At 43.7% G+C, this 25,574-nt stretch overlaps 1 protein-coding gene across 5 annotated transcripts in view; it reads right to left on the reverse strand.

Moving 5' to 3' along the window:
* GRIK1 (glutamate ionotropic receptor kainate type subunit 1) overlaps positions 1-7,675 on the reverse strand; it is a 172,777-nt gene extending 165,102 nt beyond the window's left edge. For all 5 annotated transcript variants that reach the window (XM_049835116.1, XM_049835114.1, XM_049835118.1 and 2 more), the window contains exon 1: positions 7,429-7,675. In XM_049835116.1, coding sequence (XP_049691073.1) covers positions 7,429-7,567 — 139 coding nt within the window. In that variant the 5' untranslated portion in view covers positions 7,568-7,675. The remainder of the gene's footprint in view (positions 1-7,428) is intronic.
* Between the last annotated feature and the right edge of the window lie 17,899 nt (positions 7,676-25,574).

A 25,574-nucleotide genomic window follows, 5' to 3' on the forward strand; every position in this document is an offset into this window, starting at 1 on the left:
GGACATAACGGCTGTGGGAAGTTTCGCTGCTCCTGCATATGTAGGTAGAACAATGAGTTTCGTACACTTGCTCACTCAAAACAAACTCATATTTCTGGAGGTAATTCTGTACTCTGACTGTCACTTCCACCTACTCAGCATTGCACCAGGACCTTCATGCCATTTCACAATATGGAAGGACGGCTGGTCTTGAACCCCAGCCAGAATCAATGTGCTGTAAATACAATTTTCCTTGAAATAGACCAAGTTTGCATGTGCAGAGTCAATGGCAGAATGTGGGAACAATTTAAATGCTAACAGAATTTGTAACGCTCCTCTTTTAAACTTGTGGTTGTGCAGTATGAAAGCCCAAAGGAAAAAACAATTAGAAGGTGTAATTGTAAAGAGACAGATGGACCCAAGAAAAGAAGCTCAAAACTGAGCCTTTGAGACCACTTCTAACTCTTTGTCCATACTGCTGGGCCATATAACTGACTCACATTGCCCAGTGTTTGTGCCACCCTAATTTAGTGCCTCAGTACAGATGAAGCTGTAAAGATAATATAAGGAACCTTCTGCACTGCCAGAGGAACAAAAAAAAAAAAAAAAAAAAAAAAAAAAAAAAAAAAAAGATACTCTATCAGCCCTCTAGCTGAAATAAAAAAGATGCCTATTTGGAATAATGAAACAGTTTGAATTTTGAATTTTGATTTTGCTCAGTGAAAGCAAATTCATCATTTGAAAGCTAATCATTTTCTAGATAATACTGGATCACCTTCAGCAGAAAGAGAAAGAGAGAGGAAAGTGTAGTAACATTCCCACTGCAAAGCTTTCCCAAAATCATAAATTCATTACTGCAAACTAAAATCCAAAGTCAACCAAAAACTAGGACATACTGGGCTGGCAGGTTACAGATCCAAAGCTGTGGAGTAAAACTAATCAGTTCTTGGATAGGATTTTTTTTTTTTTTTTTTTTTTTTTTTTTTACTGCAGTACAATCTATAGTCTAGTTGGTCAAATCAAGCCTTTCTGAGAAAAGAGGATTAGAGGCAGTTGTTTAAAATATTGGGGAGGGGGGCAGGATTTAAGCTTTATTACTGACCAGGATATACAAAACAGACTGTAATGAAAAAAAAGTATTGAGATTGTACTTGCGGTCTGAATGGAAAATGTTAAGCGAAGACAGGGCCATATGGAGGAGCTTATAGTTACAGAAAGAACTGATGTTGAGGCAAATGCCCTTTAATTAAGTAAAATTAGGTGTTACGGGAAAGTCGCAGGAATTTTGAAAAAATTATTACACCTGAACACTACAAATAGGCTATTAAGCAAGAAACGGAATTCAGAGAAATTTAGTTTTATTTTAGTTATAAGGATTGTTCCTCCTGCAGTGATCACTGTACTCTGCAATAAATTGTTAATTGAAAAAGTACTAGGTTAAGTATCAACTATTTTGTGTAAACAAAATAGTTGACGAGAAATTCTTACCCTTCGGCAAAATTTCATCCATTTCATTGTTTTGAAGATTTCATCTTGTATTTTACCAAAATCTTAACTGCCTGAACTGATGCACATGTGTTACGTAAATGCATTTGAAGCCTCGGTGAACCACAGCAGGATGTCCTATTTATCTGCCCACCTGGAGCTCACTGCAGCACTATGGACCTATTTTGCACAGGGGCACATTTGGATACACCTTGCATGAGTTAAGAGAAAATAATAAAATACTACAGCACAGACATCGATACCCTGGCTTGTCTTCCATTTCATTTCCCTATAACCCACTTGACTTTTTACCAAGATAGCTATGTGAAATTTGCCATAGTTAACTACATATCTTTCAAGATGTGAAATGCAGGAATAACATATCTTCATGATGTATTTTTTTAAACATTTTAATCTCCCTTGGTACTATCTAAACCATTCTAGCTCTGGTCCAAGCTAGGAAAATCCAGCCTTGCTTCCTCAGTGTTCATTTTCTGGTCTCAGGACCTTTTCTTTGTTGCTCTCCACCAACCTTTACTGAAAGTGGTCCAGGACAGAAGCAAGTCAAGCTCAGTGTTTCTGTTAATACAGCCCTGAGCGGCTGGCTGCCTGCTGCATAATCATCAAGCCACAGTATTATGGACTATTTGAAGACTATCACTCACTTTCACAGCTCATCTATTTCATGCTAAAGCAGATATTTAGGACGCAGGTATATTCTGACAACAGAGATGCAAACCACCAATTTTCTGGAAAGTGAAGGTGTCCTCTATAGTTTCTTCAAATCCTGAGCAGCACTTTACACCGCCCCAGCAATAAGGATGTTCTGGCCACTGCACAGCCACTCGGCAAACACCCTTAGTGAGGCACCAAGAGCTGACGGTGCAGCGGGTCACCGCAACGCTGGCAAGCTTCGTGCACTCCATGACCACCATTGCTCAGCCTCGGGAGCAAGCTCCCGAAGCGCTCTGTAGAGTGCCCTTGCGCAAAACAAGAGCTAAAGATGCACAGGACCTGATTTTGTTGGACCCTACCCATCATTAGGAAGGGTGGTAAGTAGATAGATCAGTCAGGGGAATTACAACAGTTTCATCATTCTCAATATATTAAGTATGTCCAGGCAGCTCTTCAGGCAATTTAAACCGGCATAGCTCCCTTGAGTTCAGTAAAAGGATGCCCATTTACATCAGCTGAGCGCCGGCTTCACGTCTTTTTAATATTCCCCAATGGAGCAACCCAGTAGAGCCTTCCACGGCATAAAAGCCTGGAAATAAAATGGTATGGAACCTGAAGTAATCCACCCCTCTGAGTCATCAAGCCTAAATGGCAGAACACAAAGAAATCACCGATGAGATTTGGATTTTAATGATTTAGGGTGAAACCATGCAGGTCATTACACTGACAAGTGTTTTCCCTGAGCTCCCTATGTGCATTGAGGCCACTCAGCTCCACTGATCTTTCACTGCACAAGTATAGACTCGCTGGAGTGCCCTGCTAAGGTGCCGGTAATACACTTTTCATCTGCCTTTTATAGGGTATTTTTAACTTGATTAACCATGTAAAGCATACAAGCCAAACGTTGCAGTCTCACACTTGTAAAGTGCTGTCAAACCCAATGAGGAGGGAGATGCATAAAAATTAATGTTTGGGCCTTTTGGTAGCAATCCTTTAGAAATATTTGTAGTGAAATAGTTTTCTGTTAAGTGTAGAATGAAGAAATTTATGCAAATTGTATTACAGTGAAATGATAAGCCACAACATTCAGGATCTGGTGAACAAAATGTAGTTAGTGCTTCATCATCTAATCATAGAAAATGCAGACCCACTTCCTACAATATTATGGAATAGAGTAACTTGTAGACACCTAGTAAGAAATACTTTTGAAGATTAACATTTTTAATGTGCAAATATGATAGAGACTTTTGAAATACATTTTTTGCCATGCCACACTAATGAAATTGAATTGTATTAATATCATTCCTTTCACAAAAAAAATCTCAAAAAGAGTTGACAAAAAGTAGCAAATTTGCAGTGAAATGAACTAGGTTTTTGTCTTTATCATTCTCACAGTGTGGGAATGGTAATATCACACAGGAAAAAAACCTCACAGGTCTAGCCCTGCTTGGGGAAATATAGACATGTATTTTGAAATCTATATTGAAAATTTCAACGTATTAGAAAATAATATTTTGCAGGTTAGGTTGATATATGTGTGTCTGGTTTAAATCTATATTTCTCAATTGGAGAGAAATATTATGGGCCTAATCCTGCATATTTGAAAACACAATTCACTAAACCATTGGGAATTTTCCTTAAGTAAGGAATAAATCACTGCAGAGTACGACCCTGTACTTAAATATTCCACTTAACTACAGAAACACACAAATTACTGAAAATTACTTCTGGTATGAACTGAAGGGTATCTATTTCATCACCTAAAGCAATTTCCATGAAACCTAAAAATTACTCATTTGCTCATTTTCAGGAGTTGTTCATTTTAGAGATTAATTCCAAGATTCATCCAAGTATTACTTCCTACAGGTACTTGTTGAAAACTGCCACATTCTCTTTTTAATTAACTCCAGTGATATGTTAATAACTTGCATAGTTTCTTAACTATTGGTTAATTCTAATCCAGAGTGTAGCTTGAGTGACTACCATTTATAAATTTTCATGTAATATCACTGAAGTATATTCTTATAACCTAGTCAGAAGTTGTAATGGCCTGAAGGACATACAGTAAGAAATAAGAAAGCTCTGCATCCAGTATTAACGAATAAATTTGTTGCCGCTGAGTTTTTCAGTGCTTTGGAAGCAGTTTCTGCAACTTAGCACCTGCTTGTCTTAACTTATATTCTTCCTTCTATTATTTGAGTTCATTTATTTGATACAAGTGGTACAAGTAGGATAAATAAGGAGGTTAGGTTGACTCAGTGTAAAAACTAGAAATTCCTTGATATTAAATCAAAAATATTAGGGTCATGAACTTTAAATATACCTTTATATAATATAGTCTAGTGGGTTATGTGTAGATAAAGATGGTATTTCCTTGGACAGCTCTATTAGTTCATATATCAAGGGAGAAGCTTTTTAACATGAACATGGAAGAAATACTCAGTAAGACACTAAAATTTAAGTATTGTATTACCTGAAACTGAAAACCGTAACTTATCTCAAAATCCATTATTTTTATCTTAATGAGTTAGTTTCACCAGTCATATTGCCATCTCTCATTTTCCTGTTTAGAGGGCTAGAAAAGTAGTCATTAGCTAGATGCTGAGAAATAGCTAGAATTTCTATCGCTCGCATGTCCTTTCTCAACCAATTAAATACCAGCAAGAGAATCCATTAATTTGTATTATAAGCTAGAAAAATAAAAAAATAAATCCAAAAGCTGCCTAACAGTGGAAAATGCAATTAAACTACTAATGTATTAATTCAGGTGCACGCTGCTGCACCATTGTATAGCAGTGCTTTCCTTTCCTTAATTAACTAAAACCTGCAGAAGAAAATCTGATGGCTTAGTAGCATTTTCTTCACTGTCAGAATTGCTTTGGGATGATTTTATTATGTTATGACAAAGAGTGTTGGAGGAGTTATTGCCATTACTTCTGTTTGTCACCTCCAAGAGTGACAAATTCCACAGAGAAACTTGCTGCTGTTAACGGATGTGAAGGATTAATATTTTATAACATCATTACTTTATAGGCAGGATAACTATAGCAATAAGAATACATTTAATATTTTATGCATTCACAACTATGTAACACACAAGGAGCATTTATTCTCCGGCAGCATCTCTTTGGAAGCGTACGTAGTTGCTGCGACTGAAAGCTGAGCAGTTTGTCACGCTTATCATTGTTTATATTGTAGTGGAAGTAACAGAGTCAAATCAGTATTAGGGTACCATCACTGCACGCACTGATGGAGTGAATCCAAACCAGAGAGGCACACAGATCTTGCAGCAGAGAGTCTACAAACCACGCAGAGCAATTTTAGGGAAAAGCAACGTGGGCAACTGCCTGGGAGCCTCCTCGCTAGACCAAACATAAGCGGCAAAGCAAGTTATGCAGTGGGGACGTTGGCAGAGGGAGGAGCGCGTACCCTAAACCTCTGCCTGGGTCCCTGCAATGCTGATGCCAGCTGTGAAGCCGAGGCTTCATCCTGCACAGAGCCAAGCATTTAGACTACTTTTGAGGAAATATATTTCCCTTTAAACTCTGGCACGCTCCTTTTTCCCTTCAGAGGCTGTTCCCATTAGAGGCAAGCAAGTTAAGGCTGCCTAGTAGCAGCGATGATGCTTGTGTGTTTTCAAAGCATCCTGCTGTAGCACGTGGCTAAGTTGTTTGAACACGGTTTACTTTCTTCCACAAGTTTCGGTGGCCCTGAATTTACCCGCCCGCGAGAGCACAAAGCTTTGTGTTTCATGTGCGCTGTGCATGTGCACAGACATTCCCCTCGGCTCCAAACGGGGCACGGCTACACTGTGGCGGTGGCGAGCAGAGAAACAGCAAACTTCACCTACATCCCGTGCGGAAGAAGTGAGCAGACACTGAATATGGACAGTTATGAACTTATTCTAGATTTTCAGCTGCAAGGTGCCGAGTGCCTTTCGGCTTTTCTTCCCCCCTCCCTCGCCTTTGCTCAGCACTTTGAGGGACTGCACCCCTTAATTTATTTAAATGTTTCAGTCATCGGGTCCTTTGCTCTCTAGGCATATGAGGAGCCTTCCACCCGGTGTTTAAAGGAGCACTCATGTGAGGAAGGCGGAGCGGGCTTAACGCTTGCCAGGTCAAGAGGCATCAATCTTTTACTCCATACAGGAACATGCCTTTAGGAATGCATCTCCCCGGGTGGCACAAGCAGCTTCTCTTCTCTTTTTTTTTTTTTTTGCTTCAAGTTCAGTGTTTGTCAAGCAAAAGAGGGATAGGCAGAGAAACAGAAGTGTGACAGATTCTGCCTACGTCTTTTCCACAGTTTTTCCTAACCCCTAACTCTTTTGATACTTTGTATTCACCGTCTCACTTGACTGACACAAGAAACCCACTGTAGGGAGAGCGGCTTCCTGTGAACTGAGCCCCGTTTCCATGGTGCAGAGTTTTCTGCTCAAAAATAAATTCCTGTTTTCTGGGGCTACACGTACGTACCGCGCTGGGGGAGCTCGCCCCAGCCCAGGGTTGGGGGCCGAGGTCGAAGGAGGGCAAACGCATCCCCCATCCCAAAAGGTCACCCTTCGCTTGCTACGGCTGCTTGCGCTCCGGTCCGACCCGGGAAAGCTCAGCACTTTTCGGCACGCGTTTTAAGGTCACCGAACCATTCCCGCGGCCGCCCCGGCGCGGCGGGGACAGCGGTGTTCGACCGGGCTCCGGCGCACTGTACCCCCGCCGCCGCGGAGCGCTTCGGCGGTGGGGGGCGGCCGGGTGACACCCTCCTCGCCCGCGGCCAGCCCCCGCCGGCTACCGGGATGCTCGCCCCGGCCACGGCACCGGCCCCCGGCCCCGGCTCCATCCCCGGCCCCCGGCCCCGTTCCCCGGCCCCGCTCCGCCGGGATCCCCGCACCCAACTTCCCCGCGTCCCGCCGCCGCGCGCCGGCGCAAACTTTCGGGAGCGTCACCCGCGGAGCCCCGCAGAGCCCGGCAGCGGAGCAAACGGGGCGGGCTGCGCCCCGCTCCCCGGCCGAAAGCCCCGCCGAGGAAACCCACGGGCCGGCGAGGCGGGGAGGGGGGGGGGCAGCCCGGCCGGCGTCGCCCGCAGCCCCAAGCCCCGGCGCGGCGGCTCCCCGCGGGTCGCGCCGAGCCCCGCGGGAGGTGCGCGGGTCCCGCCGCCCCGGCACAAGCCAGCAGCCGCGCAGCGCCCGGGGCAGCCGGGAGGGGGAGAGACCCGGAGCGAGAAGCCCCCGGCGGCGGGAGCCGGCCGCGCCTGCGGAGCGGAGCGGAGCGGGCAGGGCCCGCGGGCGGCACTCACCGATCCGCAGCACTTGCTGGCCGCTCCGGGGCAGGCCGGCCGAGGCGCAGAGCAGCACGAAGAGGAGCCCCCCGCCGCCGCCGCCGCCGCCGCCCGGCGCCGGGCGCAGGGGCCACCGCGGGCCGAGGGCGCTCGCCATCGTCCGCGCCCGCCTCAGTTCATGCCGGGCTCCGCGGGTGCGGGGCGCGGGCGGCTACCCCCGGCGGGGCCGGCTGCGCGCCGCCGCTCCGCGCCGCCCGCCCATGGCGGGGGGCTCCGCGCCCGCCGCCCGCGCTCCCGCCGCCGCCGCCGCCGCCGCCGCCGCCGCCGCCGCTGCCGCGCCGCGCTGCGCCGCCGCCCGCGGCTCCCGCGGCCCCGCTGCCCTCGCCCCCCGCCGCGGCCGCCGGCGGGAGGGGAGGGAGGGAGGGGACGGGAGGGGGCGGCTCCTCCCGCGGGGCGGCCCCGGGCGGGGCGAGGCGGCTGCGGCGGCCGAGCGGGACGGGCGGCGTGGCGGGGCACCACGCACACGGGGAGACACAAGCGCACACACACACGCACGCAGGCACGCACGCAAGGACGCGAAACTGTCCTGCCGCTCCCCGGGGCGGCCGGGCCCGCGCTGGGCGGGGGCAGGGGCCGGGGCAGGGACAGGGGCAGGCAGAGGGGGGGCAGCGATGCTCCCCACGGCCGGGGCAGGGACAGGGGCAGGCAGAGGGGGGGGCAGCGATGCTCCCCACGGCCGGGGCAGGGACAGGGGCAGGCAGAGGGGGGGCAGCGATGCTCCCCACGGCCGGGGCAGGGACAGGGGCAGGCAGAGGGGGGGGCAGCGATGCTCCCCACGGCCGGTCCCGCCGGCCCACTGGCCCCGCGTTGCGCTAGGTGCTGTTCCGGCCCCGGCGGGTCTCTCCCCGCAAGGCTGGAGGCCCCTCTTTGGCCTGGGTGAAGCTTTCCCACACAACCCCCCCGCCCCGTGCCCATCAGCCCCACAACTTCTGCTTTTTTACCCCCTGGTTGTAAGGGGGGGTTGAAATACAGACAAGAGGCGAAGCTGGGGGGGGTGGGGGGTGGGGGGTGTCTGTGTTTGCGCAGCTCCCTGCTGGGGGGGGCCAGGCATGGAAGAAGGCGATAGTGCCCAATATCTGGAGGCTGAGGGACACCCGTGGGGACAAGGTGGAAGAAAGGCAGCACTTTCTGCAATGTGTTTGCTACCCTGGACCTCTGCAACCTGGTGAGGGAAAGGAGACGTGTCCCCACGGTGCATCTCCCCAGATGTGGCAGGACCCTCAGCAGGGGGACCGCGGGGCTGCTCACCTGGGATCAGGAGTTCACCAAGTTCAAGTGATGAAAACTTAAGGCCAGTTTTGAACCGTTGGGCACAGGGACCATAACACTCCCCGTCCTTGACTTGGCCAGCTGATCGCTTTTTCCCTGTGACTTGATGTTGTCATATTATTTTTAAAATCCCAGTTTTAAAGGTTCAGTGAAACTCAAAATGCTTCACTGTAAAGTAAACATATGGGTCCTGAGCTGATCTGAAAAAAAGAAAAAACGTAATAGGAGAAAGACTCCCACCTAGCAACAGAACTAAAATTGCATAGCTGAGATCCAAAATTGAAATAATTTAAATTTGTTTATTTTGTATTCCTCTCCAGTCTAACTATTGTTCCAGAAATTAACTCCTCGGAGCAGTTGCAGCCCATGCTGTAGTGCAATGGAAATGCAGGAGTCTACATTACATCTCCCAGTCAGTCTCACACGTTTCCTGAAAAGCCTGCCTCTGCCGTCTACAGAGCAATTCAGGCTGTTGAGGAGTTCTCACGAACGAGATTCCCAGCCGGGTTACTAGTTAGTGCCCCAGTCTACGTTTCTTACGGCACGTTTTACCTGCATCTCAGAGAACTTTTGCCCATGATGTTCATATTTTGCTTGTTTACCTCCGAGACATCCTTTCCTTAGGAGCAGAGCTAAATCCACCGGCAGGCACAACCTCCTCGCCAGCCCCCAGGGTGAGGCAGCTACCTTCCCCGTTAGCTTTCATGCCTCGTCTCCTGCTCCCTGCCACGGCGCCAGCCCGTAGCTCAGCTCATGCCTCCTCTGGGGCCTCTGGGGCCACCGCTGCCCCGCAGCTCCCGGCGTCTGCCGCGGTTGTCGGCATCGCTGCTCCGGCCCTGCACCCCCTTCCACAGCTCTGCGTGACCAGCCGCCCCCATCTCCTGCTCCTGCGGCATGTCCCCTAACAGAGGGTGACAGACAGGCTTAGCCTGCACCCTCCTCGCCTGTCTCACGCACATCACACCGGCTAAAGGTGACAATTACATTAAATCACTCGCATGGTAATAATGACAGCATACGCTCTCGTGTAGGAGGCAGAAAAGGGATCTGTCAGGCCACCCTGGACTGGACTGGGTCGGTAACTCTGGCACAATTTTATAATCTGTCACTGCCTTTCAAATCGCTGTATGTGAGAGAAGGCGTACATCTCCTAACCTGGGAAAATCTCAGCCACCAAGCAATGGCTAATAACAGCTACCCCTCAGGTACACGTTCATCCACTGTACAAAACTGCAGCACAAGTAGCTCTGACTGGGCTGGCAAGTTTCATTTTCACAGTCACGCTGGCATGGCAAATAACAGTGGTAAACCAGCAAATACCGGTTTCCAAAGGGAAGTCATGTTAGTTCCACCTGACTGAGAAATGGTACTATTTTGAAGGAAAAAAAGGAAAATATTTCATCAGGAAAATACACCTACTGATACTTTCAGAATCACTTGTCCTCAGCGTAAATGGGCTCCTAAAAAAGGTCAAAGACACCTCAGCATTCGTTTCAGCGAGATAAGAAGTTGACCAGAACTATATCCTTTTGAAAATACCACTGGGTTTAGTCTTCTGCTTCTTTGAAGCCCTTAAGAACATGGACTGAACAGAATGGGAGAACTAAGAGCTCAGTAATGACTGCGAGAGGGTGGCAGAGGTCTGTGGACACTTTGCTACCAGTAGTAGAACCCTGAACGGCTCAAACTCTGCTAACCCCTTGTGGCAGGAGTGGCGCATAGGAAACTTGAAAGAGGTACTAGCTTCTGCTCCAGGGTGTAGCTAAGTGTTACCTAAGTTGTATTCCACAGCTCCGTACATAAAGAACAATGGCTTTTAAAAAACTACAAACAGTTATGGAAAAATTGACATTGGTTCTAATGCTGCAAAGATTGGCCAAATTTTAAAATGAAAAATAGTCCTTTTGCTACTGTGAAAGATCTTTTTTGCCCAGTTTTTCTGGTTTTATTTGTGTATATGACCCCTGTGTCCTGTACTGGTCAGAGCAGACATGAAGTGGAAGGTTGTGTTTTCACAATTCTTCACAGGAAAACTGGGGGAGAAGGAGAAGTTTTTTAAACTGCACACTTTGAGATTTAAAACATTTCCTCTTCTCAAAATAGTTTAAAAAAAAAAAGTTTTTGAATTAGAAAGTGATTGTTTTGAAGCACAAAAGGACAGAAAAAACTGACTGAAATTTCCCTGGAAGTATCTTCCAGGTTTCTAATTTTACAATAAGCACTAATCCATATGGCTCTTTTGTTGTTTGCAACATAGTAAATTACCCAGTAAAATCTATCCCACAAAATCATGGCGTGCTTTATAGGGAGTGGTGGTTTATTTCTGGCTGATATTTTAAAATGAGAAGTCTCAATACAGTTCATCTTGCTGGTCTCCAGTTATCGATATTCTCGAATCTTTAATCTCCTTTTGGAATTCATTCAGAAAGAGTACGGAAAAAGCCCAGGTCTCTTGCCAATCTTTTTTCTCCCAGTTAAGCAGGTTTGAATGCCCAGAGCCTTAACATGTGAGCTGTTGTTCAGCTCATACTGGCTGCCACGTTTGCTTACTCAGTCACTGCATTGCCAATATTTAGATGAATTTATTAGTAGGATGTGTTGAAATACCTTGAGAATGAAAGGTAGTGTGTGTAATCAAAGTCTGTTCTTATCACATAGCACATTAATATTTCAAATAGTAACGCAGGGTCCTTTACACAGGAATTTGGAGTCTTTAGTCTTGTTTCACAACATCAAATTCCAGTTAGATATAATGTGCAATTATTATGCAATTTGTAGCCTAAGTAATACTATGAGGCTAATAGCTAAAAACTTGTCTGATATCAGGGCCTCATGGCTGAGTCTGGGGGTGTAAACCTCCTCCCTCACATTTTGCATCCATTTCAGAATTCTGGTTTTGCGTTTGGATGTGGTCGAAATATCAGAAGGTCAAGTGTATGCAAACGTGTAGGAAAAACTGGAAGTTTCTAGAAAACCTGGAAAATTTCTCAATTTCTTGGTCAAGTTCTGAGAAATTTTAGCTGAGTTGTGTTGCTCTCAGGACTTTAACCAGACCTTATCCAGTCTAAGCTACTTTCTTACTGAGTTGAGACCACAGGCTGCAGTTAGCATTTATTTGAGAAGGCTGTGTTTTCCACATTTCTCTCCCAATAGCCTTCTACCATCATGCAGTACAAGGTTCAGCAATAGATTGTAGAATATCACAGTAGTAAAAGCTCCAAATGGAAACATAATAAATCAGACTTCCCCAGGTCTCTCATAACCTACGTGCAACACCTGATAACACAGAAATTGATAGCATCATCTAAAAATGAACACACCAAATCAGTGTTCTGCTCTTCCAACAAATAGTTGGGATCTTCAAAAAAATCTTTCACTCTGAATGTACCTTGGAAAAAAGCTAAAAGAAACTGAGGAGTAAAAGAAGAGACAAAAACATCCTTTTCTCGTTATTTTCTCTTTCCACTTGCTCAAACATTTTCTTTCAAGATCATTTGCAAAATAAGTATCACTCCAAAGGAGATAGGAACCAAAAGCCCAAATGATTTGTCGCTTCCTTCATCTCCTGAGCTGCGGCATCCGTTGCGGCTCCTTTGGTTGCAGGCTTGGGTTTGACTGCTCCATCAGCACTCGGACTTCCCCCGCGTGTCCTGCCCCCTCACACCTTCTGCGGTGCCTCACCGTCGTGCTGCCCCTCCACAGAGACCTTGTCTCACCCAGCACCGTCATCCCAGTGAACCTGTCCCACGTCCCTGAAAAATTCTGGCACTGCTGGAGACAGGATCTGTTCATCTGATGAACTTTTTGAAGACAGCACAATAGCTCAGATTCCCCCTCTCGACCACTCTCTCCCCCTCAGACCAACGAAATGCCGAGGTATCTCCCACCCTCCACTTGTGTCATCTATCCACTGACCTCTTCAGTGCTTTCTGCTGTTACTCCCTTACTTCCTTGCTGTTAACTCTCCCCATTTCCCCCCTGCAAAATTAATTTCTGGGTCTCCACATGTCTTGCCTCTGGTCCTGACACCACATCACTGTGCTTGAGAAGGAAATCCTGTGCAGGGGAGAGGAGAGGAGAGGAGAGGAGAGGAGAGGAAGGAAATTTGTCCTCCACTTAACTGCCTGGGAACATAGAAGGAGCAAGCCCCAAGCACCCCTGCAGCCAGCAGGAACACAAATAACCTTTATGCCTCTGAGGGTGCCACTACCTGTGAAGAGCAGCTGCCCTGGCAGAGCCGCTACAGAGGTCTGTGGAAGGCAACGTGACGAGACAAGGAATCTGGTCGGTAGAGCAGAGCTGGTGGATGCGAGTGATGGAGTGCTGTGCTGGTGTTGGCAGGAGAGAGAGGAGAGAGCTCTTTGAGTGGAATTACTCCAGATTCCCCTGACATACCTTCAATTTTGCTTTAGTCAAAGCCAAAGATTATTTTTATAATTTTTTCCATCTCTCTTTAACAGCATGTTACCAAAACACCACTGAATTTCATGAGAGGAGTTTAAATTAGTTTTTAAGTTTTAAAATGTTAAGACACAAGTATTTTTACTGAAGCATCGTAATAGGTGGGAAAGTAAATATAAATTATTTCCCAATGAAAATAGCACCATGATTACAGCAGGTTTAAACATCCCATTTTGAAAAGCTCTTTTTGGTTCAAGTGCTCTCTTTATTTATGTTCCCAAACCCATAAATGCAGTTCTCCCCTTTCCAAACTCGTTTCACTAAAAATACTACAGCAAATCTCTTAACAAACTAACATTGATCCACTCCATTGAACCGGTCTAGCATTAATCTGCAAAACTGCTTTTCGCTGAGCAGTACATACTTTCTTCCACCATACTATGTAGCTAAAAGACATAAATAACCTGCAACTCAAATGCAACCTTTCTCAGCAAAGACCTATTACATTTTTTCTGCAATATATGATACACTAGAGACTTTTTGAAAAAGAAAACTTCTGCTGTATATACATAGAACATCCTGGCACATCCTCCATTGAAGAAGGGAATTTTATCAATTTCTGCTTAGTCACATTAATAGAAATCTAGAAAGTTCCACTAAAATGAATGGGGTCAATGTGAGCTTCCAACATTTGACCAAGAGCAATGCTTCTGCCCTGAGAAGCTCTTGTCATATTTCCTTTTTACAGAACAAAAAAAACAACCCAAAACCAAAAATCAAACCTTTTAGCAGATAATGCAGAGGGGAGAAGGATTAATACTATTTTTTATTAAACTGCACTGTTTCCCCAGTGTATATTTCTCTTTTCTGCCACTGAGTTACTGTTAATTATGAGTAAGCTGGTGGGGTAAATTAATGACTGTTCAAAATCTCTACCCAGCATTATTTAAATGTGTCCTAACTAATTTTTCTCCTTCCACACTTATTTCAAAAGAGTGACTTAAATGTCAAAAAGAGAGTATTTCACTTTATTTTTGTAGTACCTCAGCACTGACGAAATCGAGTGGGATCTGGGGGAGAAAGGGTATTATGAACCTGTTATTTTCTGCCCTGTTCTTGGATCAACAAAAGCAGGGGAATTAGTTCCCTTGACTCTCCAGAAATCTATTTTTTCCTGTTCTGATGCAGTCAGCAATGCAGGAAGAGACGGGAGAGCTTCTGCTTGTCTTCTCAAGGACTCCAGCAGATAGTTCACCTCTTACCACCAGCTGGAGCAGCTTTGGGGTGGTAGGTACCTCCCTGCTTCAGCAGATCCCAGGAGTTACTGCAGACTTTGGAGGTGCCTCAAAAGCGCCCTGCTTCTTTCTCCAACTCGTCCTTTGTGTTGTGCAGCTCAGTCCCTCCCAGACTGAAATGCCCCTGCTCCCAGGGCAGCTGGACTAGTAGCAAGAGTGCCAAGAGCAGCTCTGGCATTTGTAGGCCTTTTTCCACTCATCCAAGACATGAATCAGGATTTTGGAAAAAATCTTCCACTGCTTAAGAAAGACTATAAGTTTGCTCATAACAATGAATGTTTCATTTTAAACATGTATGATTTATATTTTGATAGCTCACATCATCATTTATATAGCACCTGGCAAAATTAAATTCACAGACAGCTGTAGTTTTTGTTTTTAAATCTCTGCATTCTAAGGATCACAGAAACTGTCTTTGCTCTGTGAATGTTTTGTCTTTCACTTGGGATTTGCATGATCTACTTTATTTATATATATTTTATATATATCACAAATAATAAAATACATGCCATCAGTGATAAAAAAATGGGATTTTGACTATATGTATAGATAAACAGGTTTAAATATATACTTATCAGCACATAATTTAAAAAGCTACTTAGAAGATTTTAATATCTGTATATTACATACTTGCATATATATATAATATAATGTATGTATATATTATATATATGTGTATTTTTAATCATCTGAGTTACTGATGCTTATTTATTTTTATTTATTGCTTCTTCTGTGGCAATGCATACCACTTCCAGGCCAGACAGGGGTTCCATTGTCACAGGCACACATGCAGACAGTGCTGGAAATGAAGCAGTATGCATTGCTGCGTCATACCAACCCTGCCTAGAACTCTACAATCATCTATTAGCACACTTTCATCTCCTCTCTTTATGGGTGAAAGGAATTGGTTGAATGCAGGATTGCTTGTGCTTCTTCCCCTCTTTAGTCACTAGCCACAGGGAGACCCTCTCCCCTCTATGAAAAGTTTATATTAGAAAAAGTGGATGGATGAGCAGCAAAGCAGTCACCATACTTCACCCACACAGTCAAGGAGAACCTGGAAAAGCAGTTTGTGCCTTCCATTTTTTCTTAATGTTGGTCATTTTTAATTTTTATTAAGAGTTAGCATGAATGCTAGAGGAGTAAATTAGGATACAAGTGTCAAGGAAAGGAAAGAAGTAAAAGGAAGCCTATTAAGAATGAAGGATGGAGTGGAGAAATGGGAGTCTGAGAAGGAAAGATGAAGAAAGAAGACAGGCAAGTAGAGCTGGAGTGGAGGCACTAAGAAGGAGACAGAAATTATTTGGAGTTCATATATCTCGGAAACAGCATGCTCTTGTGGCTGCAACTCAAATAGTCCCTGAACTAAGTGCACAGAGGCTGGCATATGGCAGAGAGGAAGGGGAAGGATTTTATTCCTTGGAGGATGAAGAAGGAGCTTTCAATAGCAATCCCATCTGTACTTTCCACAGTGCTACTTGTGGTGAAACGTGAAGACCCACCTGGGCCTCTCCCTGTGCTATGGCTCTTGACAGCTTCATTAGTATTGATAAATAACCCATGCCTACTGCTGGATTTTCAGCAAGGCCAGATCTCAACATTGAGACAAGTGCCTATAGATTGGCGGCAGCAGCGCTGCAACAACACTGAGTCTTGGGTGGACTTGGAGAAATTTCTTTTTCTGGATTCCTCCTTTTTCAGACAAGGGTCATCAGTATGTACTTGTGTACGTGTACTTTTATATATGCAAAGTACAAGAACAACATCATCCAGCCACCTGGTGCTGCCTTTGGTCCATACAAGCCAGCCCTGCACACAGCTCCTACTTCTCAACCCTCGGCATTACACAGATCTCCCCCAGAGAGAGATGGAGGCGCAGAGCCCCATGGGAATGACACAATGCCAAGCGAGATGAGTGGGAAAAGCAGGATAACAGGCCACTGTGGCTCCTCTGTCACCATGGCCATGCCATGTAAAGACCTCTGTGTCACTCCAATGTCTAGCGTCACTAACACAGTGCTCTGCTCAGGCTAATTTCCTCTATCTCTTAGTAGTGCATAAAGGCTGGGGCACTGCAGTATGTCCAGTACCTTCTGTTCACATGTCTGATAATGAGGTGCATGAGCTCCTGCTCATGCCATGTGTCTAAACGTTGGTAGATTGTGCAGTGCAGATATTTATGCTAAGTCTAATAACAAGTTGAACAGACAATGTCTGGAGTTTGCTCTTAGATGGTCCTCCCCTTGCAGCTAACATCATGTTGGTCTTGCTGGGACTGAGATTGAACATTTCATTTCCAGCTGTGTTCGGCTCCTTGGGGGGCTGCCCATTCCATTGACTTTGGGGTTTGGATCAAGTTCTTTAATATTCTGATATTTGAAGAAAGCTTCTCATCTAATATACTTCCTATAATTACAAAAGGAATTATACATGAAAACAATTCCAGTATTAAAAGCAATCAAGTTAAGGAGAAATGTTCTTTCAGGGTTAGCCTGAAGTTCCTTTGTACAAACAAATTGTGTTATCCTAAACCCTATGCCTTGATATGGTATTCTTTTATGGTTGTTTTAATAACCCAAAGCCTACACAAACTGCATTTCTGTAAGCAACTTGTATATATTTTTAAAGTGACTCTCCTCTGCAGTGTTCAAATTAAACTTAAGATGCTCTATTGCATCTGTAAACCAATTTCTTGCATGTTTTGCTTTTTACCTCTCATATAGCTAACAATGCTGAAGACCTCACTATTAGCCTTATGTTGTGAGTTGAAAACAGTCACATTCCCCATATTCTCCATTCCCGCCTAGGTTTTTGTTCTGTCCTGACTGCTGACTAATTCACATTCTGTCCACTCTATTGTGTTGCTGTATGAATGCTCTCTGCAACTAGCTGATGACTATCCTATTATTTGACCCAGCAGAAGCACTGTTCTGCCTTTTCTGTAGGAAGCAGAAGAGGATAATACATCTCAGCCAAAATCCCTCATTCTTCTGTGTTGTGTCAAAAAATTAGGGCTGGCATCACCAGTTGATAAAATGCCCCTTTGGAAAAAGAACTATATCTAACAAGACTCAAACTGGCTGTAAGTATCTTTTTCCTCTCTAGCCATGACACTGATAGCTTGTTATGTAAATCAAAGACAGGGTCGGGAGAAGACGATCATATCTGAAACAATGAGGTTGTAATTGAAAAATCCACTGCCAGCCTTCCTACATCTCTTTTGACTTGTGATTCTTAACTAGCTTGAAGTACAGGTTAATTGAAACAATCAGGATGATGTAGGGCAACTTCTGCACCTGTGACTATGATACTTAGTGCAGTGTCTTTTAAGAATGAATAAGATGCTTTCACAAGCTGAGAATTTAATCAGCACACTTATTTTTACTGCTTTGGATTACTTAACTCTTCCTTCACAACACTAATTCCTGATTCTTTCCTAGTTATGTAATCTATACAATGCTGATTTTCTCACCATGATAAATAGATTTTTTTTTTTCCAGTTACTTCTGCCTTTATGTGTTTGACCAAGGAGGAAAGAAGAATGGAAAGGTATTTCACCACTATAAACAAAATATTGAAAAAAACCACCAGAGAAAGTTTACTTATTCTGTGCCTGTAAGTGGATATAATTGCAAGTCTCCCTGATTATCCATACTGACAGTGTTAAAATCACACATAGAACTTAGGGCAAGATAATTTGGTATAGCTCCATTTGTCTTTGATGGACCTATGCCAGTTTATGCTACTAAGGGCACAGCCCCTTTTGGGCTACAACCCTAACACATTTTAAAACGGAGTGTACCTCAAGCTGTATTAATGACAGCAAGGGAATATTCAATCTTCCAATTGATGGAGTTTTCCCATTTGATTTTAAGACTTCAGTGTTATAAGCCAAAACAACTTGAAATCCAGACATAATGATGTGAAATCGATCAGATTCTTATCCTGAACTGCAATATACTCCCAGGACCCAAAATTCCAACCTCTCTCACTGGAGGAGTGCCATTAAAAATACTGAGCTGGTGTTAGTCCTTGTTGCAGTGAAGCGTATTTTCAGGCTTCTTAATATAATATGAAAGTTTAGCTGAAGTATCTGTGGAGCAAAAAAATACCCTGAGTAAATACATCTTACATTGTATTGGCTTTGTGTGGCAAGGTTTTGGTAGCGGGACACACACACACGGCGACGCTTACAGGGGTGGCTTCTGTGAGAAGCTGCTGGAAGCTTCTCTTATGTCCCACAAAGCCTATACCAGCCGGCTCTAAGACGGACCTGCTGCCAGCCAAGGCTGAGCCAATCAATCAGTGATAGTGGTAACGCCTCTGTGATAACATTTTTAAGAAGGAAAAAAAGTTGCTGGGACAGAAAAAAAAGATGGCAGCCAGAGAGAGGATTGAGAACACGTACGAGAAACAGCCCTGCAGACCCCCAGGTCAGTGAAGAAGGAGGGGGAGGAGATGCTCCAGGCGCCAGAGCAGAGATTCCCCTGCAGCCCGTGGTGAAGACCCTGGTGAGGCAGGCTGTCCCCCTGCAGCCCAGGGAGCTCCACGGTGGAGCAGATCTCCACCTGCAGCCCGTGGAGGACCCCACACCGGAGCAGGTGGGTTCCTGAAGGAGGCTGTGACCCCATGGGAAGCCCGCGCTGGAGCAGGCTCCTGGACCTGTGAATCTGTGGAGAGAGGAGCCCACGCTGGAGGAGGTTTTCTGGCAGGACTTGTGACCCCGTGGGAGACCCACGCTGGAGCAGTGTGCTCCTGAAGGACTGCAGCCCGTGGGAAGGACCCATGCTGGAGAAGTCCGTGGAGGACTGTCTCCCGTGGGAGGGACCCCACGCTGGAGCAGGGGAAGAGTGTGATGAGTCCTGCCCCTGAGGAGGATGAAGCCACAGAAATAACGTGTGATGAATAGACTGTAAACCCCATTCCCTGTCCCCCTGTGCCTCTGGGGGAGGTAGGTAGAGAATCTGGGAGTGAAGTTGTGCCCAGGAAGAAGGCCCCGGGGGGGGGGGGGGGGCGGGGAAGATGTGTGGAAGGAAGGTGTTCTGAGATTTGGGGTTATTTCTCCTTACCCTACTCTGGTTGATTGGTAATAAATTGAGTTAATTTTCCACAAGCTGAGTCTGTTTTGCCCATTACAGTAATTGGTTGAGTGATCTCTCCTGTCCTTATCTCAACCCGTGAGCCCTTTGTTATATTTTCTCTCCCCTGTCCAGCTGAGGAGGGGGAGTGATAGAACAGCTTTGGTGGGCACCTGGCATCCAGCCAGGGTCAACCCACCACATACACCAATATCAATGAGGTATTTGCCTTCATGGATTTGGGATTAAATTGCTGACACTGGACTCCAAAAATCTCATTTTTTTCTCAGATTAGATATAGTACAGAAAGCATGTAGAGGCCAAAAATCTTCACTTATTCTTCTGATATTTTTATGATCAAGATCCTCAGCTGGTGTCCACTAAAGTAATTTCAACATCAGAGGAGCTGGTTTTATTCTGAGAGCTGCTGATTAATGTGCACATAAACCCATAAGCACATACTGCTTATGGTTGCATTAGGTCCAGCATGAAGCTTTTTATTAGCTTCACCAATTTTCTGATAAATTTGCTGGGCCATCTTCATGTGTAAATATTTTATGGAAAATTACTGATTGAAAACATCAACAAAAAGGAATGAAAGGCATGGCATTTTAAAGATATTCTAGCTAGCACGTCTTCCAAGTGTCCACTTCTGAAGATCACCTGGAATTTTTTGGAGGAGAAGAAGCTGCTTTGGGAAGGCTGGGTCAGGATGATAGATCAAGGCTAACCCCTCTGCTTGTGGTCATCCTAGGAATCAAAGCGCAGGACATGGTTGGTTCCTGAAACTGTTGGAGACCTTTCGGTCCCTGAGGCATTTCCTCCCCAGGAAAGCATTTGCAAGTTCTCCAGTGTTCCTAGGACATAAGCAAATATGTACAGATGTCAGATCGTCATCATTAAGATTGCTTGTGTCCTAGGTACCCTTTTACCACATAAAAGTAGATCAGTGTTTTCTTTTCCACATGTGGAACTTTCAGAGCTTTTAATTGAGAACTTTCCTTCAAAGGAATGTTAGTGAATATAATAAATTGAAAAGAAATACTTAAAGAACATATCATCTTAGTTCTGTGTTTCCATGTTTGTGTTTCCATCTGACTTTTAAAAACATTTATTTTTAATTGCATAATTAATAAAAGTTTGCAATAAATTCTAGGATGTGTGTTCCACATTCAAAACCAAGCAACATCTCTCTCTCTGAATCACAGAATGGCTGAGGCTAGAAGGCATCTCTTGAAATCGCCTGGTTCAACCCCCCCCTGCTCAAGCAGGGCCATCCAAACTAGGTTGCTCAGGGTCACATCCAGTCTGGTTTTGGGTATCTCCCAGGATAGAGACTCCTCTGGGCAACCTGTGCCAGTATTTGATGACCCTTACAGTAAAAACATATTTTTGTATGTTCAGAAGTCAGACCCCAAGTGAGAAGCCATCTGAAGCCACATTAATAATGGGGCAAAGGGTTTGTGCTACAAAATCTTCTAGATATTTTAAGAATTTCCTCTGTGCAACAGCAAAGTAGAGAAAAAAAATGTTCAGTTTCTTACTTAATTCAGCAGGAAAAGCGTGAGCCACACAAGAGGTGACCTACATATGCACTTGTTTGTTGAGCTCAAAACCTTTGCTTGCATCTCATAAATGGTTCATTCTCTATGATTTTCTTAAGTATCAACATTAATTGCTATTGAATGGTTATTACTTTTGGTTTGACAGGGGAAAAAAACCACACAACATTGCAGAAAGCATTTATATTTAAAGACCAAAGCTGGAATGATGGCTATTCCTGTCTTTACAGAACAAGCATCCTGTGTAAAATTTGACTTTTAGGAATCCCCATTCCTCTAGCTGTTAACTAGAGAGAAGTACAAGAAACAGAAATTCCCTGTCCCAAAGGTATTCTGAGAAAAATTCAGAGACTTTCAATGTGGACACAAAAGAGTTTGACATGCTCTTGAAGTCACACTAAGGAAACAATTATGGGAACAGCAGCCAAGGGTTGGACTGAAGGTTCATGAACCTTGTACCCTGTCTCCAGCAAGACCAGGTCTGTAAGGGAGGAGTGTGAGAAGAAGTATAAGAGAAGAAGATGTTGTCTGGTACTTTCCCCCACCCCCCATCCCAGCTCTTCCCATCTGTGGCACAGAGACTTCTCAGAGCATCAATGCCATTTTCAGTGGAGTTGGGATGATTTAATCCAATGTGAAGCCCACTCTCTGACATAGTCCATATATATATATATATATATGCTACACATAGATATGTTACATGTTCCACAGTGCAGCTACAGAAACAGGTCAAGGAAGGCTTCAAGGGTTATGACATTTTCTAGAAAAAAAATCTAGGCGTGAAAAACATCTTTCTGCCTTGGGGGAGTAGACTGTCAGAATGTTGTATATAGCCTTAAAACATAATTTTAATACTCTAGTTCCAGAAAAAACATTGGTGATACCAAATAAATGCAGTGTATTTCTAGCAAATCTCAGAATCTCTTCATTTGTTGTATGTAGTGGAGACAACTGGCCTCAGTGGAACAATCTGAGAGTGGAGAGTACTTCTCATGGTGCGTAAGGCTTACGTCCCCTCCTTATAAGCACATGAAATGGAAAAACAGACTGGTTGACAAGGAGTCGGGTAAAAAAACAATCGGTTAACACACACAGCAAAGAAATTCACTCTGTGCAACAGTGTAGAATGCGAAAAATAAGTGAACGAAAAATTATATCCTTTAATCTTTTCTAATTATAGTAATTGTAGTTAAAGTTTTCCAGGCAGAGGTGTGATGTATAAAACTCATTGTAGTGTGGTGATTCTCTGTCTTAAATTAAGGAAAAGATAAAAATTATTGCTTAGATTCCTGCCTTTGCATATCTCTTTTCAAATATGTTATTTATTATATAGTACCTATGCATATTTTAGCCTTTATTTTTTAAACAGATTTTCATAGGTTTAACAGGAATTCAGCAAGCACTGAAGATTTATTTTGTTACTAATGATGGTCTAGTAGTGATACTGACAAAACCCTAAATGTAATTTCTTAGGACTTGACTAAATTTGCTTTTTTCTTTCAACTTTCTTGAAAAGTCAGCAAGAAGCAGCCTGGCAACTTCCAGGAGAAAAAAAGTATATATTTTCCCAAGATTATAAAACAAACATTTCTTAGAAGAGCTCATTCACATTTCAGAGCACCGATTTTGCAGCACTGAGAATAAAACTTAGTATCATCTTTCTACCCATACTGACTTTCTGGAGAAAGAGGGAAGGCACTAATTTCGCATGCAGACCTGTAATGTCCATGACCTCAAGATGAAATACCTTTGGCCAAGCCTTAAGAATATGAATGGTCACTGTTTCACTAACAAGTTGCATATAACTGGAAGAATAACTTAAGTTTGGGGAGGGGGAGTATTTTAATACTAAAATAGAATAAAAAAATGTTGGGCTACTCTAAGGTGACCAGCAGAAGAGAAATGGACCTCCAAAATTGCTGGGCAGTTGGAAACACTTTTTCTTACGAAAAAGTTCTATATTTGTCTACATAAATGGGCCACTGATTTAAATATGTACATTTTTTCCTCTGATAGGAGAAAAGAGAACATTTTAAACTAGATATCATTGCTGTAGTCTGGTATATTTTAGTTATCACAGATCAGACGTCTCTCCACTGACTGAAGATGTTGTTGGTTTCTCTGACTCCTGTAGATATCTAAGGATCAGGGCTCTTGTCAGGGCTGTTCAAGAAGCTTTTTTCTATATCATAAACAGCACAAAGCACACTGCATCCAAAAGATGAATTAAATTTGATGCCACTCTGTTTTAAATCCTATCCCCGCTTTCCCAGGTCAACCACAGTCCTTGAGGAAAGTATGAAGTTCCGTCTTCTGCCTCACTTGCTCTGCACATGGTGTCTGACAGCAGTGTGTGGGAAGCATTAAGTATCTGCTGCTTACTTAACTAATAAACCAGTTTTCTGAGTTTAACAGTTTCCCCTATTCTACCATTTATTGCTCACAGACAGCAGCCATTCAGTATTACCCTGTTAGGCATTTACTGTTGTAAAGTTACGTACCTACGCATCAATGCCTACTTATATGGCAGCCTGGCTGAATGCAAAGTTCAAGTAAATGTATTAATAGACTATGCCATTCCCTGTTCATCATGTTGTGGGACCACCCCAACTCCTATCCTTAGCTGCGCTGTTGCAGTATATGTGACTTTTCTGGACCTGGTTGCTAGGAGTATTTACATCTTGCTACAGTGTTCTTAACAGAAAGTATTACTGTTTAATCTCCTTTCTTAAATTCCAACTGTTCTGATATCCTAATCTACTCCCAGTCTCACAGTTTGGTGACAATTTTGTCAAACTGAGCAGCAGAATGTGTGCCCAGATTTCATATTTTTTGCTATCACTTTTTTGAAGCATCACCCAGACAATGTTTTCATATTTGCCCCCAAGGCAGCTACTGTTTTTGACATGGCCTTATGACTAGTCAAACATTATTTGCAGCCTGACTTTTTAATGCAAGGAAGCTAAGCATGCCTGGAGTTTTAGTTTAACTTGTATCAAGCTTATTATATACACACGTAACACCCCAAGAGCTGCTTTTATTGGCACTGGAGTTAGAAGCTCCTCCTTCGATGAATTTGTAAACCCCATTCCTCACTCTCTTGGTCCATCTTAAGGGAAGTTTAGGGTGGTAAATCCATCGTCTTGTCTCAAAAACTAGCCCTTTCCCTTCTCTAGTGAAAACACTACAGGATACTTACTGTTTTTATCTGAACAACCTGCCAACAAAAATAATTTGTGACTTTTAAAATAAGTAAGCCTATTTTAATCCTAAAGTATGTAAGAAAGCAAAGCTTTCTGCTGACACAAAAATAATCTAAGTCTTGCTTATGGCAGAAAGACTGTTCTCTGAATCTGGATGCTATTGCAATAGAGTAGTTGTCTTCACAGGTACAAAATGTACTTGCAAACCCCCAGTGAGCTCTGTTTTTGTGAATATAACAGTACTTTGTCCTTACGTGAAATACCTGTAGGACCAAAGAGAATGCATTACTTTCATCTAAAATGTCAAAAGAAATATTTTCTTTCTCAAAAGTGATCACTAGCTATATGCCATAGAAGTATTAGAGATGAGAGTTAATTCATGCTTTGTCAGCCAAGTGAACTTCCCATCACACAGAAAAAAGGCTCAAAATACTATGTTAGAGTATTTATTTTGGAGTACTTAGATGTCAGTGGCAGCTGGCATTGCAAGAAATGAAGACAATGAAGAAACTTTGCCATTTACCCTATAACCTCAGTAAAATGTTGTATTCTGCAATTTATTCTCCACTTTCTTTATTGGGAGACTTTGGCCATTTATAATGTGGTCATTTATAATAATGAATTATGTTCAGATAGCCTTAGGCCCTTCTAACAATGCTTCCAAAATGGAACTGAATCTATATTGATGTTTAGTGAAATTAATAATAATCTTGAAAAATATAAAATATAAGAAGACTATTGGATGAAGAGGTGCAGATGTCAACAGTTGTGCCTGTGCCACAGAGCATGTTACTCACAAAATGGCCTTGCTGAAAGCCAGAAAACCATCCTGGCTGAAGGTAGTATTCTACAGGAACAATGGTATCAGAATGGTCCCACTGAGAAAGAAAGAGTAATGAGAGAGCAGCAGCCACAATAGCAGCTACATATTTATGGTAACTTAAGAACTCAAGTCTTGTAAACACTACCTGTCAACCTTGACTTTGGCTGAAGGGCCATGACAGAATAGAGGATAGGGATGGCTTCAAGTCACTAATGTGCTCCTCAGGATGCCAGCTGTGCTCAGTGTCACTTTCCTGCCACCTCCAGCTGGCTGTGCAGGAATACTTGCCATTTAACATCATTTGTTTGGCACAAAATGGCTGTAGCACACTGGAAAGGTTGGTGCCACACTTCAATTGAAAAAAAAAAAAAAAAGTTGTCCTAATTAAGCCTCCTGGTATTTGAGTCTTTTAATAAATATTGCCATGTTTCATACTCAGATTAATGAGAATTTAATTTACCATTGTCATGATT

Source organism: Accipiter gentilis, chromosome 32 (assembly GCF_929443795.1).
Source record: "Accipiter gentilis chromosome 32, bAccGen1.1, whole genome shotgun sequence".
NCBI classification, from domain to species: domain Eukaryota; kingdom Metazoa; phylum Chordata; class Aves; order Accipitriformes; family Accipitridae; genus Astur; species Astur gentilis.